The 15708-nt window shown below is 38.5% G+C and overlaps 1 protein-coding gene and 1 long non-coding RNA gene across 2 annotated transcripts; one reads left to right on the top strand and one right to left on the bottom strand.

Annotated features, from left to right (window-relative positions):
* Positions 1-706: 706 nt before the first annotated feature.
* On the bottom strand, positions 707-2685 carry LOC138625379 (uncharacterized). Its single transcript, XR_011311235.1, has 3 exons — positions 2618-2685; positions 1896-2233; positions 707-1474 (listed from the first exon to the last, which is right to left on the bottom strand). It is a non-coding gene; the product is annotated as an uncharacterized lncRNA (long non-coding RNA).
* A 4795-nt stretch (positions 2686-7480) lies between these two features.
* Positions 7481-15255, top strand: LOC138625370 (CREB-regulated transcription coactivator 1-like; the record flags this gene model as incomplete). Its single annotated transcript, XM_069706259.1, has 5 exons — positions 7481-7728; positions 9956-10072; positions 11943-12070; positions 13094-13153; positions 15161-15255. Coding segments are annotated over exons 1-5 (526 nt in total), but the record flags the coding sequence as incomplete, so codon positions are not given.
* Positions 15256-15708: the final 453 nt, after the last annotated feature.

Genomic DNA, 15708 nt, shown 5'->3' with positions numbered 1-15708 from the left:
ATTTTGTATTTTATCAGAATCAGCTTTATTGTCCAAAGTCAGTCTTCGGTCTTCACTACATAGAATATATGAATCTAGACAGACACGGATGTAAACTGCTCAAATGTAGGCGGAAGCAGAAAATCGCGTGGTCATAATTGTGGTTTCTGCTATCACTCTCTTAGACCTCTTCAATTTCTAGACTGAAGGTGTGGCTTTAGTGTATATATAAAGATCAGAACGGTCTGCATATCCTGTTTGAATAACTCCTCTGAGAAACTGATCAACCATAAAATACATTAAGTGTGGCTGACCATTGCATTTTTGCAAGAATTGATGGTGTACAGTTGCTAAATATGTCTGTGTAACCACCACATCGTCTCCTTTATCGATATTATTTACATATTTATTTATATATTTATAAACAGTCTGTGGTATTTATGTATTACTATTAAATTTTTCTGTTCTCACTCTGTTTTAAAAACCTAACAGGGCAGAACAGGGGATATTAGCAAATTTCTTTTTTGTTTTTTCTTGCTTAATACTGTGCACATCTCATTGCCACAGACCTCTCTCACTAATGCCTGACGTGTGTTTGATATAAAGCTGTTTTACATTCACATACTCCTTCTTGACTTTAAAAAAAAAAAAAAAAAAAGTCTTTTTATTTGTTCATTTATTTTAAACCCACCTCTTGATGAAGAAAATCACAAAACGTGAAAATCTATGCTGGTGAAATGTTTCTCGATTTAATGCAGGGCCAAATAAAAAATTACCAATACAAAAAAAAAGATAGCAGAATACTGTGTATTTATGACATAGCCCACACTGCTTCTCTCTCAAGGTCAAAAACAAAGGTGATTCATCAGTCATTTAAGGTGTATCAAGGAAACGCCATAAAGCAATCTAATCTAATCAGCAAACTGATGGCCTTGAACTGCTGTCAAAATGTGTTAATTTGGACAGTGTGTCCAATACAGACATAGCTTGAACCGTACCAAAAACAGTAGCAAAAAAAGATGTCCAAAAAAAGCTAAACGTGACAGTGGTGCTTGAAAAAAATAATGTTCACTTCTCTGAATATTTACAGAAGACATATCAGAGCATAAGCAACAACACCTTAACTACAGCCCTAAATTTACAGATGATATACAAAAATGAAATGCATCTATAAAACATATTGAATGCTTACAGGTGTACACTTATTCATATCCCGTCATTTCCGTTTACAGTCCATCTGTAAAAAGCAGCATCACGCCGCATTGTAACTAAATGGATCTACACCACAAACCAATCAACATGACTCATTGTATAGAGTAAAATATACAAGCATTCATAAAATCATTATATTTTAATGTCTTAAAATCAATCTGGCACAACATACACATCTTCTTGGGAGTCTTGGAGGGCCGGATGTGCCGAATCATTGCTGTATATTCCATCATCTAGTGAACCACACTGCAGGTATACATTTTCTTCAGATTCACCGTCTGACCTGTGAAGTTACAATAAATGAAGCAGATAATGTCTTTCAGAAAGCACTTTTCAGATAAAAAAAAACAAACAAAACAAAACATTATGACACAAGAAAAATATTGTGTAGACTGTGGATTTCCTTCTCCCAGTTTCTATTCTTGTTCAGGGAGAAACTAAGTCATCAGCTGGCACGTTTGGTTAATAGATTTGAAATTGTATGAAACAACAGAAGAGCAGATCATCTCTAGACACCAGGCAAATTCTACACATACAACACAGCAGGATTGTGAAAAATGGGGAAATTCACACCACAGTGTTTTTTCATCCGTTTCCATTTATTCTGCTGCAGTTTCATAGTTGACATATCAGACTTAATATTTCATCTAAATTGTTCGAAAAAAAATACATTTAAAAGTATAAGAACACTGAGAGCAGCTTACCTGCACGGGTTTGCAGGCCTGTGGTGGCCAGTAGTTTTAGCTGCCAGGTTTTCATAGATGGGAGTCTGCTCCACTGATTGTTGTCGGACCAAACTGGTATAGTGATCGGGGTCAGCTCGCGGGGTCTCCGTAGAGTCCCCCTTTTCTTGGCTTCTTTTTTTCTCAAACTGCAACATATTCCTGATTTTACTTTGGTATTTATAAGCAATCACAGCAGCTAAGATCACAAGGAGCAGAAAGAAGAGTGTGAGCCCCACAGCCAGACCTGCAGGGGAGCTGGGGGGCAAGCAATGGTCTGTACCATTCCCTGGGACACAGGTGTTATTCACAATCATGATCTGCAATTATGAAAAATAAGGAATTAAAATGAGGGACTGCATAGCATTGTTCAAATCACAATATAATAATTTGTCAAACATAGGAAAAGTCATATTGTAACAATAGACGGAGCAACTTGCTGAGCTACGCAGTAACTTAAAAGATGTTTTAGTCACATATTGTATTTATGACAACCTCCACAAATTAAATTTATAACTCATTTTATGATAACAGCTATCCATTTGAAAGGTTTCATACCTAAACATTTTAAAAAACTTGTTTCTTAAAAAGAACAAAAATTCACAATACAGTCCAAGAAATGGTGCTATAAATACAAAATAATTACATGAGCCAAGTCAAACAGATTTCTGGCAAAGTTTAAGTCAATAAAACTCGGATCTTACCACGCAAGGCTCCGACGTGGCGAGTCGAGATCTGTGACACAAGTAAAGTCATGTAGTTGATTTTGTACCTTGCATATGCAACATGTGAAGTTCCCCTTTATTGAAATCCTGGAACCGTGCAAAAAGAGCTGAAACCAGAGGATTTCCTGTAAAAGCTTTGGCTCAAAATAAATAGCTGCTGACAGCAGCTGGATTTGTGACTAAGTAGACCAAAAAAAAACGTGACCATTGAAATATTTATAACTTTCAGCTTGATTGCTTATAATAAAATAATTGATTGTAGAAAGTTTGGATTAAAGCGCTATTTTTCACACTGTCTAGCTGAAAAGTCTCAAAAGAGAAAGAATTCAATTAGAGCTGATCAGTGTTATATGTCTCAATGTTTGTCAAAGTTTCTTGCTGACGAGATAAAAGTTTGTAACATTAATAAGATTTGTAAATGAATGTTTTTTCGCACTGAAAAATGCCTGTCAGCTATGAGTAACACATACACACATAGAGAGCAAGAGACACAAACAAAGTTCAGTCCATCACAGCAGCAGGTATCTCTCACTTGCTCATCTATCAAGCTGCATTGATAAGTGATAGTCATGATACTGTTAAAGTGAAACTAACTGTGCTTCCAACATGCCAACAGAGCACAGCTTAACATGCCGGTTAGTTGAACAGGATTTTTACCTCCCCCTGCTGTCCGTCTCAGACCCATAAAACAGAGTACACCCTCATGGCACACTTCATTACCTCCGCACTTCAATTCTGACCAGATAATCTACAGAAATTGAAGAAAATTTGTTGATAAACTATAAACGAATAAGTCGTCTGTACGTTTTTGTGAATGAGTTGATTTGAAACATCCCCGTCTGAATATTTTGTCACCGCTGGTTAACAAAACTCACACATATAAAGGGTGTCATGTTGTGTGAGAGATATTTTGGATTCTGTTGAAACAGTTTCTCACACCACTTACCAGACGTAGAATAGCTTTAATCTCTAACCTTAAATCAACACCTCAGTAATCCTTCAATGCCTGTCTGGATGTCAGTTAGTCTCAACAACTGTTTGGATGCATTGCCATGAAAGTTGGCAAGTCACAGTGCCCAGAGTATGAATCTTCATTACTTTACTTACTTGCTGTACCAACAGCAAGTAAAGTTGTCACTTACTTTCTGAAATATCTAAAGGGAAGTCTTTGTGTGGCACCTTTCATACACTGCAGTCACTTAAAGTGTTTTACATACGATGCAAAAATAATTCAAGGTTAAATTGAAAAAATTTAAAAGATCTAAAAAAGCAGACATTAAAAGCACGATTTAAACAAAAGAGCTAAAGAGAAGAAATTAAACAACAAATAAAAAATGACTGTGTAGTAGATATTACAGTGTTTTAGATTAAGCTCTACATCTACTAAATTGATTTAAGACTAGGGTTAGACATTTATAGTTTCCAGACAATAAACCATAATGATTTGCTGATTTATTTTAATCTGGAGCCATCATCAGGTCAAAATTTATCAAGTACTTTTATTATGACCCAAATACCTGCAAATCCCGTCAGTTCCCATCAGCCACAGCAGTACTTTGTTTTAGGACTAATTGGCAAATGTTAGTGTACTCATGAGGCAAATATGGTGAACCTGGTGAACATTACACCTGCTGAACATCAGCATGTTACAGTTCTCATGCTTACACACAGACTCTAGTTTTGTGAAGTTTTTCTTATTCAACTTGTGGATCTAAAAACAGGCTGTTGTAGTTTGTACAACAAAGCCCTCTGAGAAAGACTAGTGATTTTGGAAGCTATAAATAAATGGGACTTGGATCCCTGGTTGTTCAAGTGTTTTGTTGTGCCAAAACAAAGGGACAAAATTGTGAATTTATCAGTAATTGGTGTTATTTGTTGTTTCAACGGGACAAAGCTGTTTTAGTGCTACTAAATTTAGGAGAAAAGCACATGTGTACTTTTTTTTAAAATAGAATTTGTTGTTGAATAATTACTTCCAACAAAATGTTAACATAAATATAGTTTGCGCTGTTACAGGTCAGAGAATAGCTCACATCTCAGACGTCAACACTACATTTTTCACACTTGGCCTTTAGTGTTTACAGTCATTCTTTCCAGACTACATACATCTGTTACTATCCGTTCACCATCAGAATGACACAGAACCAAAGTGTCTTAAATTTGCACAAAATGACTTTCTGACTTTCAGGTTTAATTGTAAGCGAAGTGAAACCTTCCCTCTCGGCTTGTCTGAGATGTCTCTGCCTGCTGTGCTGTTATTGTTACTGCAGCATGTTTGCATTAGATAAACATTAACAATAGCTGATGGAGGACAGCTGGATGCAGAAATCCTCTCCAACAGGCGCATTTTTGTCATTTTAACAGGCCATTACAAACAGGCTCAACTTCAAGCCTTTTGCCCCTAGAGGCTTATTCAGCAATAACAGAACAACAGACTCCTTCACTTCACCTGCCCTGGAGTTGTTTCTTTTCTTCTTTTTTTGTTGTTACCATGGTTACTTTACAACCAAATTACACTCCACTTAATGGCAGGTGAAACAGCTCCACTGTGCCTTCAGTGGCTTGAAAAGAAGAAACAATAATTGTAGGTGTGGTGTTTGGCCTCCCAGCAAAACAAATACTTGCGATGTTTATTAGATCTACGTATGCGAGGTGTTTTTTTTACTGAGCTTGATACACGGTTGTAAATAAAACTCAAAGGTGTCGTGCATGCAGCTGTTTTTGTGCCTGACTGTGCTGCTGCTGCTGCTGCTGCTGCAGTAGATGAGAGAGTGAAATTCCCACTGCAGTCCAGAAACAGGTACGGACACGCGGAGATCTTCTCCTCCTGATTGATGTATTCATTGTATAATTCATTGGGGAAAATGCTTTACAAGGAAGGAGTATGCTGGCCATTCAGCCTGTATCTGCTCAGTTGGAAAGCAGGGGGAAAGAGGCCCTGTGGTGACAGGATTTATCCCCAGTCAGCAGGACTGCACGTACACTTCCAGAGGGGACAGACACTTCCACTTTGTGGCCCAAGATTTTGAGTCATGAACATTTAGACTGACCCAAAAATCAAACACATTCGTTCCCACAAATGACAAGGCGACAAAGCAAAATTTTACCTGATTCTTTATAGCCTCTATACTACTACAGATTACAGTGAATGGTTACACTAATAACCATTTTATTGTAATTCATTGATACATTATTATTATTATTATTAATAATAATAATAATACTTTATATTTGCTGAAGTAGTTGAGTTATGTTAATCGTAATATATAAAAGGGACACGTATAAAATCATGTCTTCTTAAATTGTGCGGGTGTTCCGCAGTCCAGATGTGCGGTGCGCCTCCACTACACCCCCGCGCAGCGACGTGAGCACGCAAAGCCTCACTGAGGGAGATGCGTCAAGTCCTCCAGAGACAACACACAAGATACCGGAAACCAGACGACTTTGATTTCACAATAAAAGTAAAGCAAACTTGTTCAGCTTCAATCGGCCAAAAAGTAAATGCCATCACCTATTATTCGCACACAAACAACAGGCCTGTACCTGCATTTGCAGTTGTAAATCTTGTAAATATTCCAGCCAGGTTCAGGGTTTGGTTTTGTACATGTTGGCTCACTGGAGAGGCTTCATGGATCAATTCATGGACCAGAGCAGTCGTTAATGTTTGTATTTGCACCTGTGCTTTACCTGCTGTGATGAGTCAAAATGTCTGCTGTGAAAAAAAGCCTTTTTGGTTTAGTAATTCAAACTATTGACTGATAACCAAGTCTCATAACTCTTTCAAATCATCTGCATAAAACTGTTCAGTCATTTCCAGCAGACAAGTTGAGACAATTCAAATGTAGGTATGGCTGCACTGCACAACGTAGCAAAGAGCCTAAGGGTGGGTAAAAAGAAAATGACATGGTCAGTGAGCTAAAGATACAGATGTGCATTGGTGGATGAAATATTCAGATCCTTAACTTAAGTGAAAGTACCGATACAGCAAACTACAAATACTCAATTATAAATTTAAAAAAAAAACCTGCATGACAAATCCCACTAAAGCAGCTTGTGTAAATATTGGCAGCAAAATGTAGTTAAAGCATGACAGGAAAAGTCCTGGTTTGGTCCCTCTGACTGATATATTAATATGACATCATTAGATTATTAAAACTGAAGCATCAGTGTGAAAGCATCATGTTGGAGTGAGTTTGAAATAGGCCTACTTTATATAGCTACAGTTTTAAATACAGGGACAGCAGATCAATCTGAGGGGTTGTCAGATGATTACCGGGAGAGGAAAGAAGAACAAACAAAGATCCACAAATCTGTTTTTAGTTTTGGGACTTTTCCTCTAATCATTGATTTTTGCTGAGAAGTTGGATCATTTGAACATTTATTGAGGGAAAAATCGCGACTTGTTGGAGCTGTTAACATCTAATAGAAATGTGACCCCGACTACACTATGCTGTTTGTAAGACATCAGAAGACAAAAATCACTGGTTTAGTCTTTACCAATACAGTAATGTATTTTAAGAGCCTGTTATATTGTCCAGTGTGTCAAATCCTTATCTGAAAAGTAACTAAAGCAGTTAAGCACATGCGGCGGAGTATAAACTAGGCTAAAATATTTCCCTTTGAAAAATATAGGAGTGGAAGTATAAAGTAGCGTCAAATGGAAATACTCAAGTGATGTACAAGTACTTCAAAATTGTACCATCTAATGAAATGTAAGGCTACTTTGTGAAGAGTTAAATGTCCAGTGAACCGAGGACTTTCATTTGGCTGATTGTTTCGCTAAGTTGGAAAGGTCAGTGATACTGTGAGTCTTTTTGTCCCCGGGTGCTCAAAAACCTCTGAATGCCTTCTTTTTTTTGCACTTTCTGGTTAGCGTGTCGGCGTCTCCAACCGGAAGCTGTTCGTCTCCGCTCCGCGCAGCTTGACACTGACCATTGAAGAAAAACGGAGCAGAAGAGCGAAACATGGCGACTTCGAACAATCCGCGGAAATTCAGCGAGAAAATCGCTTTACATAACCAGAAGCAGGCAGAGGAGACGGCGGCGTTTGAAGAAGTGATGAAAGACCTCAGCATTACCCGGGCAGCGAGGGTAACGACCCCGGTTCTTGCTTATTATTATTTTTTTTTTCCTTCCCTCTTCTCCGTTTGTTTTCTGCGAGCTGTCAAATATGCGTTTGCAGCGCGGCAGCTGCGGCGGCAGCACGCAGCCAGGGCAGAATAGGTAAACAATAACAAACGACGCTTCCTGCCAGCTCGAGCCTTTTTTTTTTTTTGTCCTCCCCAACACTGACGACGGGCAGAGCTGGCAGGAGACGCCGGTCCTGTAATGTAGAGGTGGATAACATGGACCGTCGTCCTAAAAAAGTTATTCCAATTTTTTTTTTTTTTGTCCCACGCAAGTGGAAAGCAGAGGGGCGTGCATGCGTATTTGACAGCGCGCGTCCAACTGCAGCTATGATTTTATTCATCGTCTCGTGCTTTCAAAGAAGAGGCACTCGGACAGAAAGATTTCACCTCTAAAATAGAAATTGTATATCATTAGCTGTGTTTTGTAACGTGAAATAATTGACGGTGTGTTTTATGTACGGCGGTGTTGTATGGGGTGAGGTGTGTGCGCGCCACGAACTTGTCTGACAGGTCCTCGGGCCTGTGTGCTCTGCAACATGAGTGACATTTATGTCAAAAAAAAAAAAAAAAAAAAAAAAGGGCCAGCAGATTATGTGGAATTTAAGCCACGTACAACACAGGCCTCCAAAATAAATCCTATGGAGGCACAGCCTCAGCAGAGAACGCTGCAGAGCAGAAGCGTGATGTACACAGACTTGACACCATTCAGCAAGCGTGACCTCTCTATATGACTGTCAGGATTCAGGGAAGGGTAGTGATGTGCATGCGATGTACATGTGAAGAGAATATCGGAGGATATCCCTGCTTCTGCTGGATTATTTTCATTGTAAGAGTCTGACCTTATGTTCCAGTGAATGGACGGTTTACTTAGTCTCCGTGCCAATAATATAAGAACTGCACGTTCATCCTAAAACTGCTCTTCTTATTGGCCCTTTTCACAGAAGACATTTTCCCATGTCACAGTAGGACGGCACAAGTGTAGATAATGAAAATGATTGTCCTGTTGGGACACTTGAACAGAACATTGTTAATAGAATTAGTAACGCCTGTGCTTCTCCTGCTCTAACAAGTCCAAATGTATGCTATGAAGCTTGTGAAGCTTTATCAGATGTTTGGATTTATTGTTTTTTATAATCACTAACGACAACAGTTGTTTTTTTTATTAGGTTTTAATTGTTTGGTTTAATTTCCTACAACTTAATTGATTAATCAATTCGGTCCGATTTAACCTGTTATGTATATTTCAGGTTGCATTCTTGAGTAAAGGACCATGTTCTCATTATTTTTTAGTCGATTCTACTTTCATGAATGCAAAGACAAACGTTAGGAAGCTCTTGTCTGAGCCGGAGTTAGACCTGGGGGAAGTAGGCCTCAGGTTTAGAGTTTCACACTCTTCACCCTGTCGGCTCCCTCTTCCCTACAGCCTCACTTTGATTTTCTCTCTCTGTGTACCTGTCGTGCTGCGGTTACAAAGATTGGGATTGACCTCCTCCCGATCTGATGATGTTACTGTATGTAATCCTTTCCCTGCACAGTTGGTATTTGTGCAGTTTAAGAAATAAACTCTGAGCTCAGAGTCTTATCAAAATACATCAGTGAGGCAGGCCTAGTAATTGTTATTATTAGATTATCTGCCCTGCCAACAGAGAGCAGTGGGCTTGCATGAGACAATTTAATTGACCGGTTATGGGTTCTCTAATGGGAAATGGAACGGGAGGTAGTTTTGAAACAAACACTGCGACAAGGCTTTACAAAGTTTGCTTTTGGGAAATTCACACTTGCAAGTTCATTCGATATTGAATTGTGTTTTTGAAGTGCTTGGCCTCCTCTTTACAGTTCACACCATTTCTTCACACTCAAAAGGTTATTAAATTGACACTACTGCCGTGATGATACCGTAAATGTAGCAGCCTCAGCCACACCACTTCTTGCATTTATCCCAGCTTAATAAATGTAGTGTCCCTTTCCTCTCGTGATACAATCAGCAAAGAAAATTACACTCATCTGTCATCATTAACAGTATTATTGACCTCATCTTTTTATTTTAGGCCTATGTGGTGTTTATTGTATCTATTGTTTTGCTGTCTCTGGAGCATAAAGTTGCTCTGACTGAGTAACTCACATTTTTATTTATTTTGTAAAGTTCCTATTATTTCCTCTTGACTTAGCTGATGTTACTGTGCTTGCAGTTACAGTTACAGAAGACTAAATACTTGCAGCTGGGACAGAACCGTGGGCAGTACTATGGAGGATCTTTGCCAAACGTCAATCAGATTGGAAACAGCACTGTTGATGTGCCTTTTCAGGTAAGTCATCGCTGTAGATAGACTAGACGATGTGAAGTGAATATGAGCAAAGAAAGATTACATTTCTACTAAGAGTTGTTTTACAATAATACATTTTTCTATACCCATTTGTAAGGCCAGATCATATCCTGCAGTATTGATTGATTACTTTTTTTTTTTTTAATTCCTCACGGTTATTTTTTACTGGATCTATTATTCTTCTCAACAGGAAGTGACACACTTTGTGTATATAAGCAAAAACAGGGCCTGTTGCGGTCTCCAACATTTTTTCTTCTGCAAGCTACTTTGACAAAATGAAAGTGTCAGAGAGCTACTCATGTACATTTATGTGTACAATAACAAATTGATACTCAACACAAATATACTCAAACTGTAGCTGGTAAACTACTGTTTGTCAGTATCAGATCTCTGCCCCAATAAACCAGTGTATTTATTTCTAAACACTGCACCCACCTTCTTGAGAAAGAAAAGTCAACAATAACTTTGAACTTAATGTACTGTTGACGAAACATGAACATGAAGTGATTCTATTACATTAAAAGTAAATGGGCTCTGTTTTCTGCTCTGTGCTCATGCTTATTGTCTCTAACAAACCATAAATGAACAAACACATGATGTGAAAATAACAGACACAATTTTTACCATTTTTTAATTATGGGGGGGTAAAAAACATTAAAATAAATTTCAGTCTTCAGTGATAAAACTGAAATTGCATAATAATGAATGTTATAAAATGAACAAAAGAAGATTGTGTGTAATTTGTTCAAAATAATCATATTTAATTTAGGTGACGATGACTGTGTTTATAGATTACAAAAAAGTCCAAACTTGTTTCAATGAATTTATATAATATTAACACTTTTTAAAAGTAATCTCCAACTGAAAATGTGAAAAAAGCTTTTGGGCCCGTTGTAAACACATTCTGTATTTTTTTGCTTAGTGTTGCCTTGTGTCAGTCTGTATATATGAGAGAGACGAGCTGCTCCGTGTTTCATTCTCTCACTCAAAGTGCACTGGCAACAATCCCCTGCTCGAGGCCCCCAAAGGTACTGAAGCTTTTACACCAAGACAGAAGATTTCAGACATTCGGTGTAGAAATCTTTTGTACTTTAAATCTCTGTGGATGGCTTCCCTTGCCATCAGACGCATGTATAAAGCATACGGCAAAAATTAATAGAGGTCACATGCATTTTAGTGACATTAATAGTTTGATAAGGACTTTGCTTTATTTTTGTTAAAAAAATATGTCTCGATGGGGACAGAGATTTGGGAACAGTTTAATGCAATTTTGTCCCTCCTGTTAACAACCCAGCCAAACAAACAAACAAACAAACAAACAAAGATTTTCCTCGAGTGGTGGTGCAAATCAGGGTTATTGCTTCCCTGTCAAGACTCAGTTCTCCATGATCAGGTAATAAATAATGACCTGTGCAAGATTGCTAAAGTTGTACTTTTAAGTAAGAAACATTGGTCAATGGAACAAAATGTGCTCTTTGCAGAGTTTAAATTTAACTTACATTTTCCAGTCTTTTGTTGTCATTTTCTCAGAGGTACATTAACATTCATTCCTGCTCTATATCTAATAAGTGCTCAGAAAGACCAATTTATTTTCTGCAGGCCAAGAGTAGTGTAACTGAGGCCACGTTTTGAATCGCAGCCTACCCCGGCTGATGCAAAGTTTTTAGTAAGTTAATGACTGCAAAGTTTAAGAAAGATTCAGTTTTGTTCATGTTGCATGTTCAGTGCTTTCTAATACTGCAGACTAATCACAGAACCGGTCACTAACAAAAAGAGAGTAACTTGGAACAGGAAGATAATGTTCACAATTTAATCAGGTCATGACAGTGTTTTCTTGTCTTTGTTTTGTCAGAATTCAGAGCTGGATACAAACAGATCAACACGACACCACGGACTGGTGGACAGGGTCTACCGGGACCGGAACCGCATCACATCACCCCACGGAAAACCCCTGTCTGTTGACAAACATGGACGCCAGATATCCTTTAATACAGTCTGTTGCTTATGTAGATACTGAGATAGAGTTGTGGTCGAGGTTAAATTCCATTTATATTGTCATTTTCTAACTGAGGTCTGACTCTCATTTAAAAGTACAGCATGCGACGTGGTCAGATATTCATTTATGATTAGTTACTGTCCTATATACGATATTTTAGGCTGAACACCCACTTCACACTCACAGGTGGTTTAAATTAATCAGGTTGATTTGACCTTTGTAGGCAGAGTCTGGCTTGGAACACCATGGTGTCAGTAGCTCTCCATTCACTAACAGGTGCAACAAAATGAATATTAGCATCATGGAGATGTTAATATAGCACAGTCTGTACACGCCCACATAGTTCTGAGAAGAGGCATAATCAGGCAACACGAGTGAAAACACCTGTGGGGATGGAAAGGGGTTTCAGTGTTATCACTCTTCAGCAGAGTGATGGCATCACTCAATACAAGTATCCAAATTGGGTAATTACACTAAATATTTTCTGGGATTTTTGTAATATTGTCGTGGTATTTTGATTTGTGTTTCCCTGGTCCTAATATTTAATACATATCAAAAGTAGCAATAAGTATTTTTCTTTTAGTAAAAATTAGCACAGTATTCCAATTATATATTCATATGGAGGTAGTGCTTTGATCTTATCAACAATACTGTAGTCTTTATTCAAGGCTGTGGACTGATGATCTGAAATGTAATCAAGTTGATCAGCAGGATTTATTCACAGAGGAGGAGCTCCTTGTTTCTGCATATAATCACTCAGCTTTTTCAATGCTACATTTTGCAGATGTGTCTGTGGCTGTAGAGTAACTTCACTAGTTTAATGAGCCAGTCAGTATGGCATTGACAAAAATCAGGCCGAGTTAAATCACATGCAGGTTCGGTCGATGTACCACCAGCACTTTGCACTTTATTATATATTGTGTTTAAAGAATTCATAGGACGCACTGCGGTGAATCTGCCAAGACTTTGAGTCTCCAGCTGTATTTCCTTAATCTGTGATTTCACATTGACAGCTGTCCATATGGCTCAGTGTATCTGTCACCGCCACCTGATACTAGTTGGAGGAGGTAAGATAATGAAAAGCTGTCTCTGCATGTCTGTTTCTACTTACTTACTTACTTACTTACTTACTTACTTAATGATAATAGTTCACCCTTTATACAGCCTTGCACTTTATGCATTGTTTCCATATCATGATGAAGCTGAGTCAGTTTAATGATACAACAATTTCATAGTGCAGATTAATGCGTGCCTATTGCATTTAATGACTTCACAGATTACTGTAAATGAAAAATAATTCATAAAATTTGCATCACAAATGATGGTATTTGTTTCAGATTGTTGGTGTTAAAATTTAAACATGAGGTTGTAGACGAGGTAGATGGGCTAGTGGCGCTGGGCAGAGGATGAGACGCGGGCTGGTGATGAGCATGGCGGTGGTTGTGGACACAGCAGAACAAAGCTCATTCAATAAGCACACTAGGGACAGACTTATGCTGCGTTTAAATCGGGTCGTATTAACTGTGTACACGAGAAGAGTCCATATCAACAGCCCTCTTATGCTGTATTTATGACGTCGGAGCTCAAAACTTTCCAAGAGCCTATGGTTCACGAGTTGTGACGTGTTTGCTAACGTTTTCAGAAATGGAGGCCGGAAGTTAATTTTTTGTTGGACGTTAAGCTAATACAGTGAACCCTCGCTATAACGCGGTTCACCTTTCACGGTCTCGCTGCTTCACGGATTTGCATCGTGCATTGTGTTCTGCATTCTGATTGGCTAAACAGTCTCTCCGCTTCTTCTCTACCTGTTTGTCAATAACGTTGCGGTTTAATATGTACACGTACGTAAAACAGCTTGCCAAATTAAAAATAATCGATGGTGGCATGTCGGTTTATAAGAATCTTTTTGCCCAGAAGAAAAAAGAGCGACAACAACTACCGATAACTATGTTCTTCTCTCGAAAAACCACACCTGCACCGCCGGCTTTAGAAGAAAGAACCGCTGCAGAGCGGAGTCAGGATGCAGCGGCTCAGTCAGAAGAGCAGTGAAATACACGAGTCACTATTTGTCCTACTGTACTTTGTATTTGTTTTCATAATCATTTTTCATTTCCTCCCGTTCTAATCCAATGACTCGGGTCGCAGTGGGGCGGTGCCGATCTCAGCAATTTGAAGCCTTCAGTTCGTATTGATGATTAAAATTATTATTTTACAGTACAGTAGTTATTTGTAAAAAAAAACATTTATACAGTACTTTTATTTGTTAAACAAATGCTTGGGCCTGTAAAAAGGTTTTGTTCTTTGGTTTCAATGTATTATGGAGTATTTCATTGTATAATAATTGTAAAAAAAAATAAAGGTTACTACTTCACGGATTTCGCCTATCACGGTTTCTATTTGGAACGTAACCCCCGCGAAAAACGAGGGTTCACTGTATATTGTATATTTAGTCATGTAGAGTTTGTCCAACAGCCTACGTTTAAGGAAAATGTTGATCTTCCTCATCTTTTCCCTCTGTGCCTTGCTGAATTGTTAGCCTCTGTAGCTTCTAGACGCCGTCGCCAAGCAACATTGTTTTTTAAGACTTAACAACTTGAACACCAAACATACGGTTCACACGACTTCCCATGTTGTAACCACGAACTCACAAGTTCCATTTGAAGACAGCATTAGATGAGTGTAAGTGGCCCACGGATGAACAGCACCGACTGGCTGATACCACAAAGAGTGGTTGCAGAGTCAGGCTGATAAACTGTAGGCTGAGGAATAGATGGGTCGCAGGTGAGCTGGTGGGAGATAGGTGTGCAGGAGATCGGAGAGTAATGAGATTGAGGGACCGACACTAGCACACACACAGGGAAGGGGAAAACACAGATATAACTGTTCATAATTGTGGTCCATGCTGTTAAATTTGTATTAATTCTACTTGATTTTCAGTGCTGTACAATATTGTGGTTGAGTTAAACGTATTTTCTGTGCTTTTCAGAAAACCGTATTTGTCTTTAAGATTTTACTACACATCGCATTGTGTTTTTGTTTTCATTATTAATTTTTTTTTAATTCTTGTGCTGCAGGACAAACTCTGACTCAGCACTTCATCAGAGCACACTAATTCCTGTCCAGCAGGCCTCCTTCATTGGAGGATCACAGGAGCTGCAGCCAAAACGAGGTACAGAAGATCATGTTTTAAGGTTTTAATTCAGACTTCTGTTTTAATTGCCATACAATCACCACACACGGGGTCATGGTCATCAACATGCTGAGATGGTTGGGATACGAGTTGAAGAGACTGTAACACACTAAATTGTTACAGTGTAACATCCAGTTTCCACTCACTGTTGGGTAGCTCTGCTTTAAACAAGTCAGTTTGTCTTCCTGATGGGGTGTTTTTGTATTAGCTGCAGTAGCTAGTACTGGTTGGGCTGTTTTGTCCTAATCCTGTTTATATTTTTGGGGTTTTCTGTTGACGGTTCAGTCGGGTGCCCTCCAGTAAATGATGAAAGGATTTGAATGTGGCTTTGAAGGCAGAGGAGGACAATTGATTGCTGAGAAGATGGGGTGCAGTCAAGTGTCTGTTGAATTTTACAGCTAATGGCCATGTGAGGCGGATTGTTTTAATTTT

Source organism: Brachyistius frenatus, unplaced genomic scaffold (genome assembly GCF_029030835.1).
Source record: "Brachyistius frenatus isolate BFR_SWC_R1_liver_20210118 unplaced genomic scaffold, ASM2903083v1 Contig_61, whole genome shotgun sequence".
Classification (NCBI taxonomy): Eukaryota; Metazoa; Chordata; class Actinopteri; family Embiotocidae; genus Brachyistius; species Brachyistius frenatus.
This window is presented reverse-complemented; position numbering and strand designations above follow the sequence as displayed.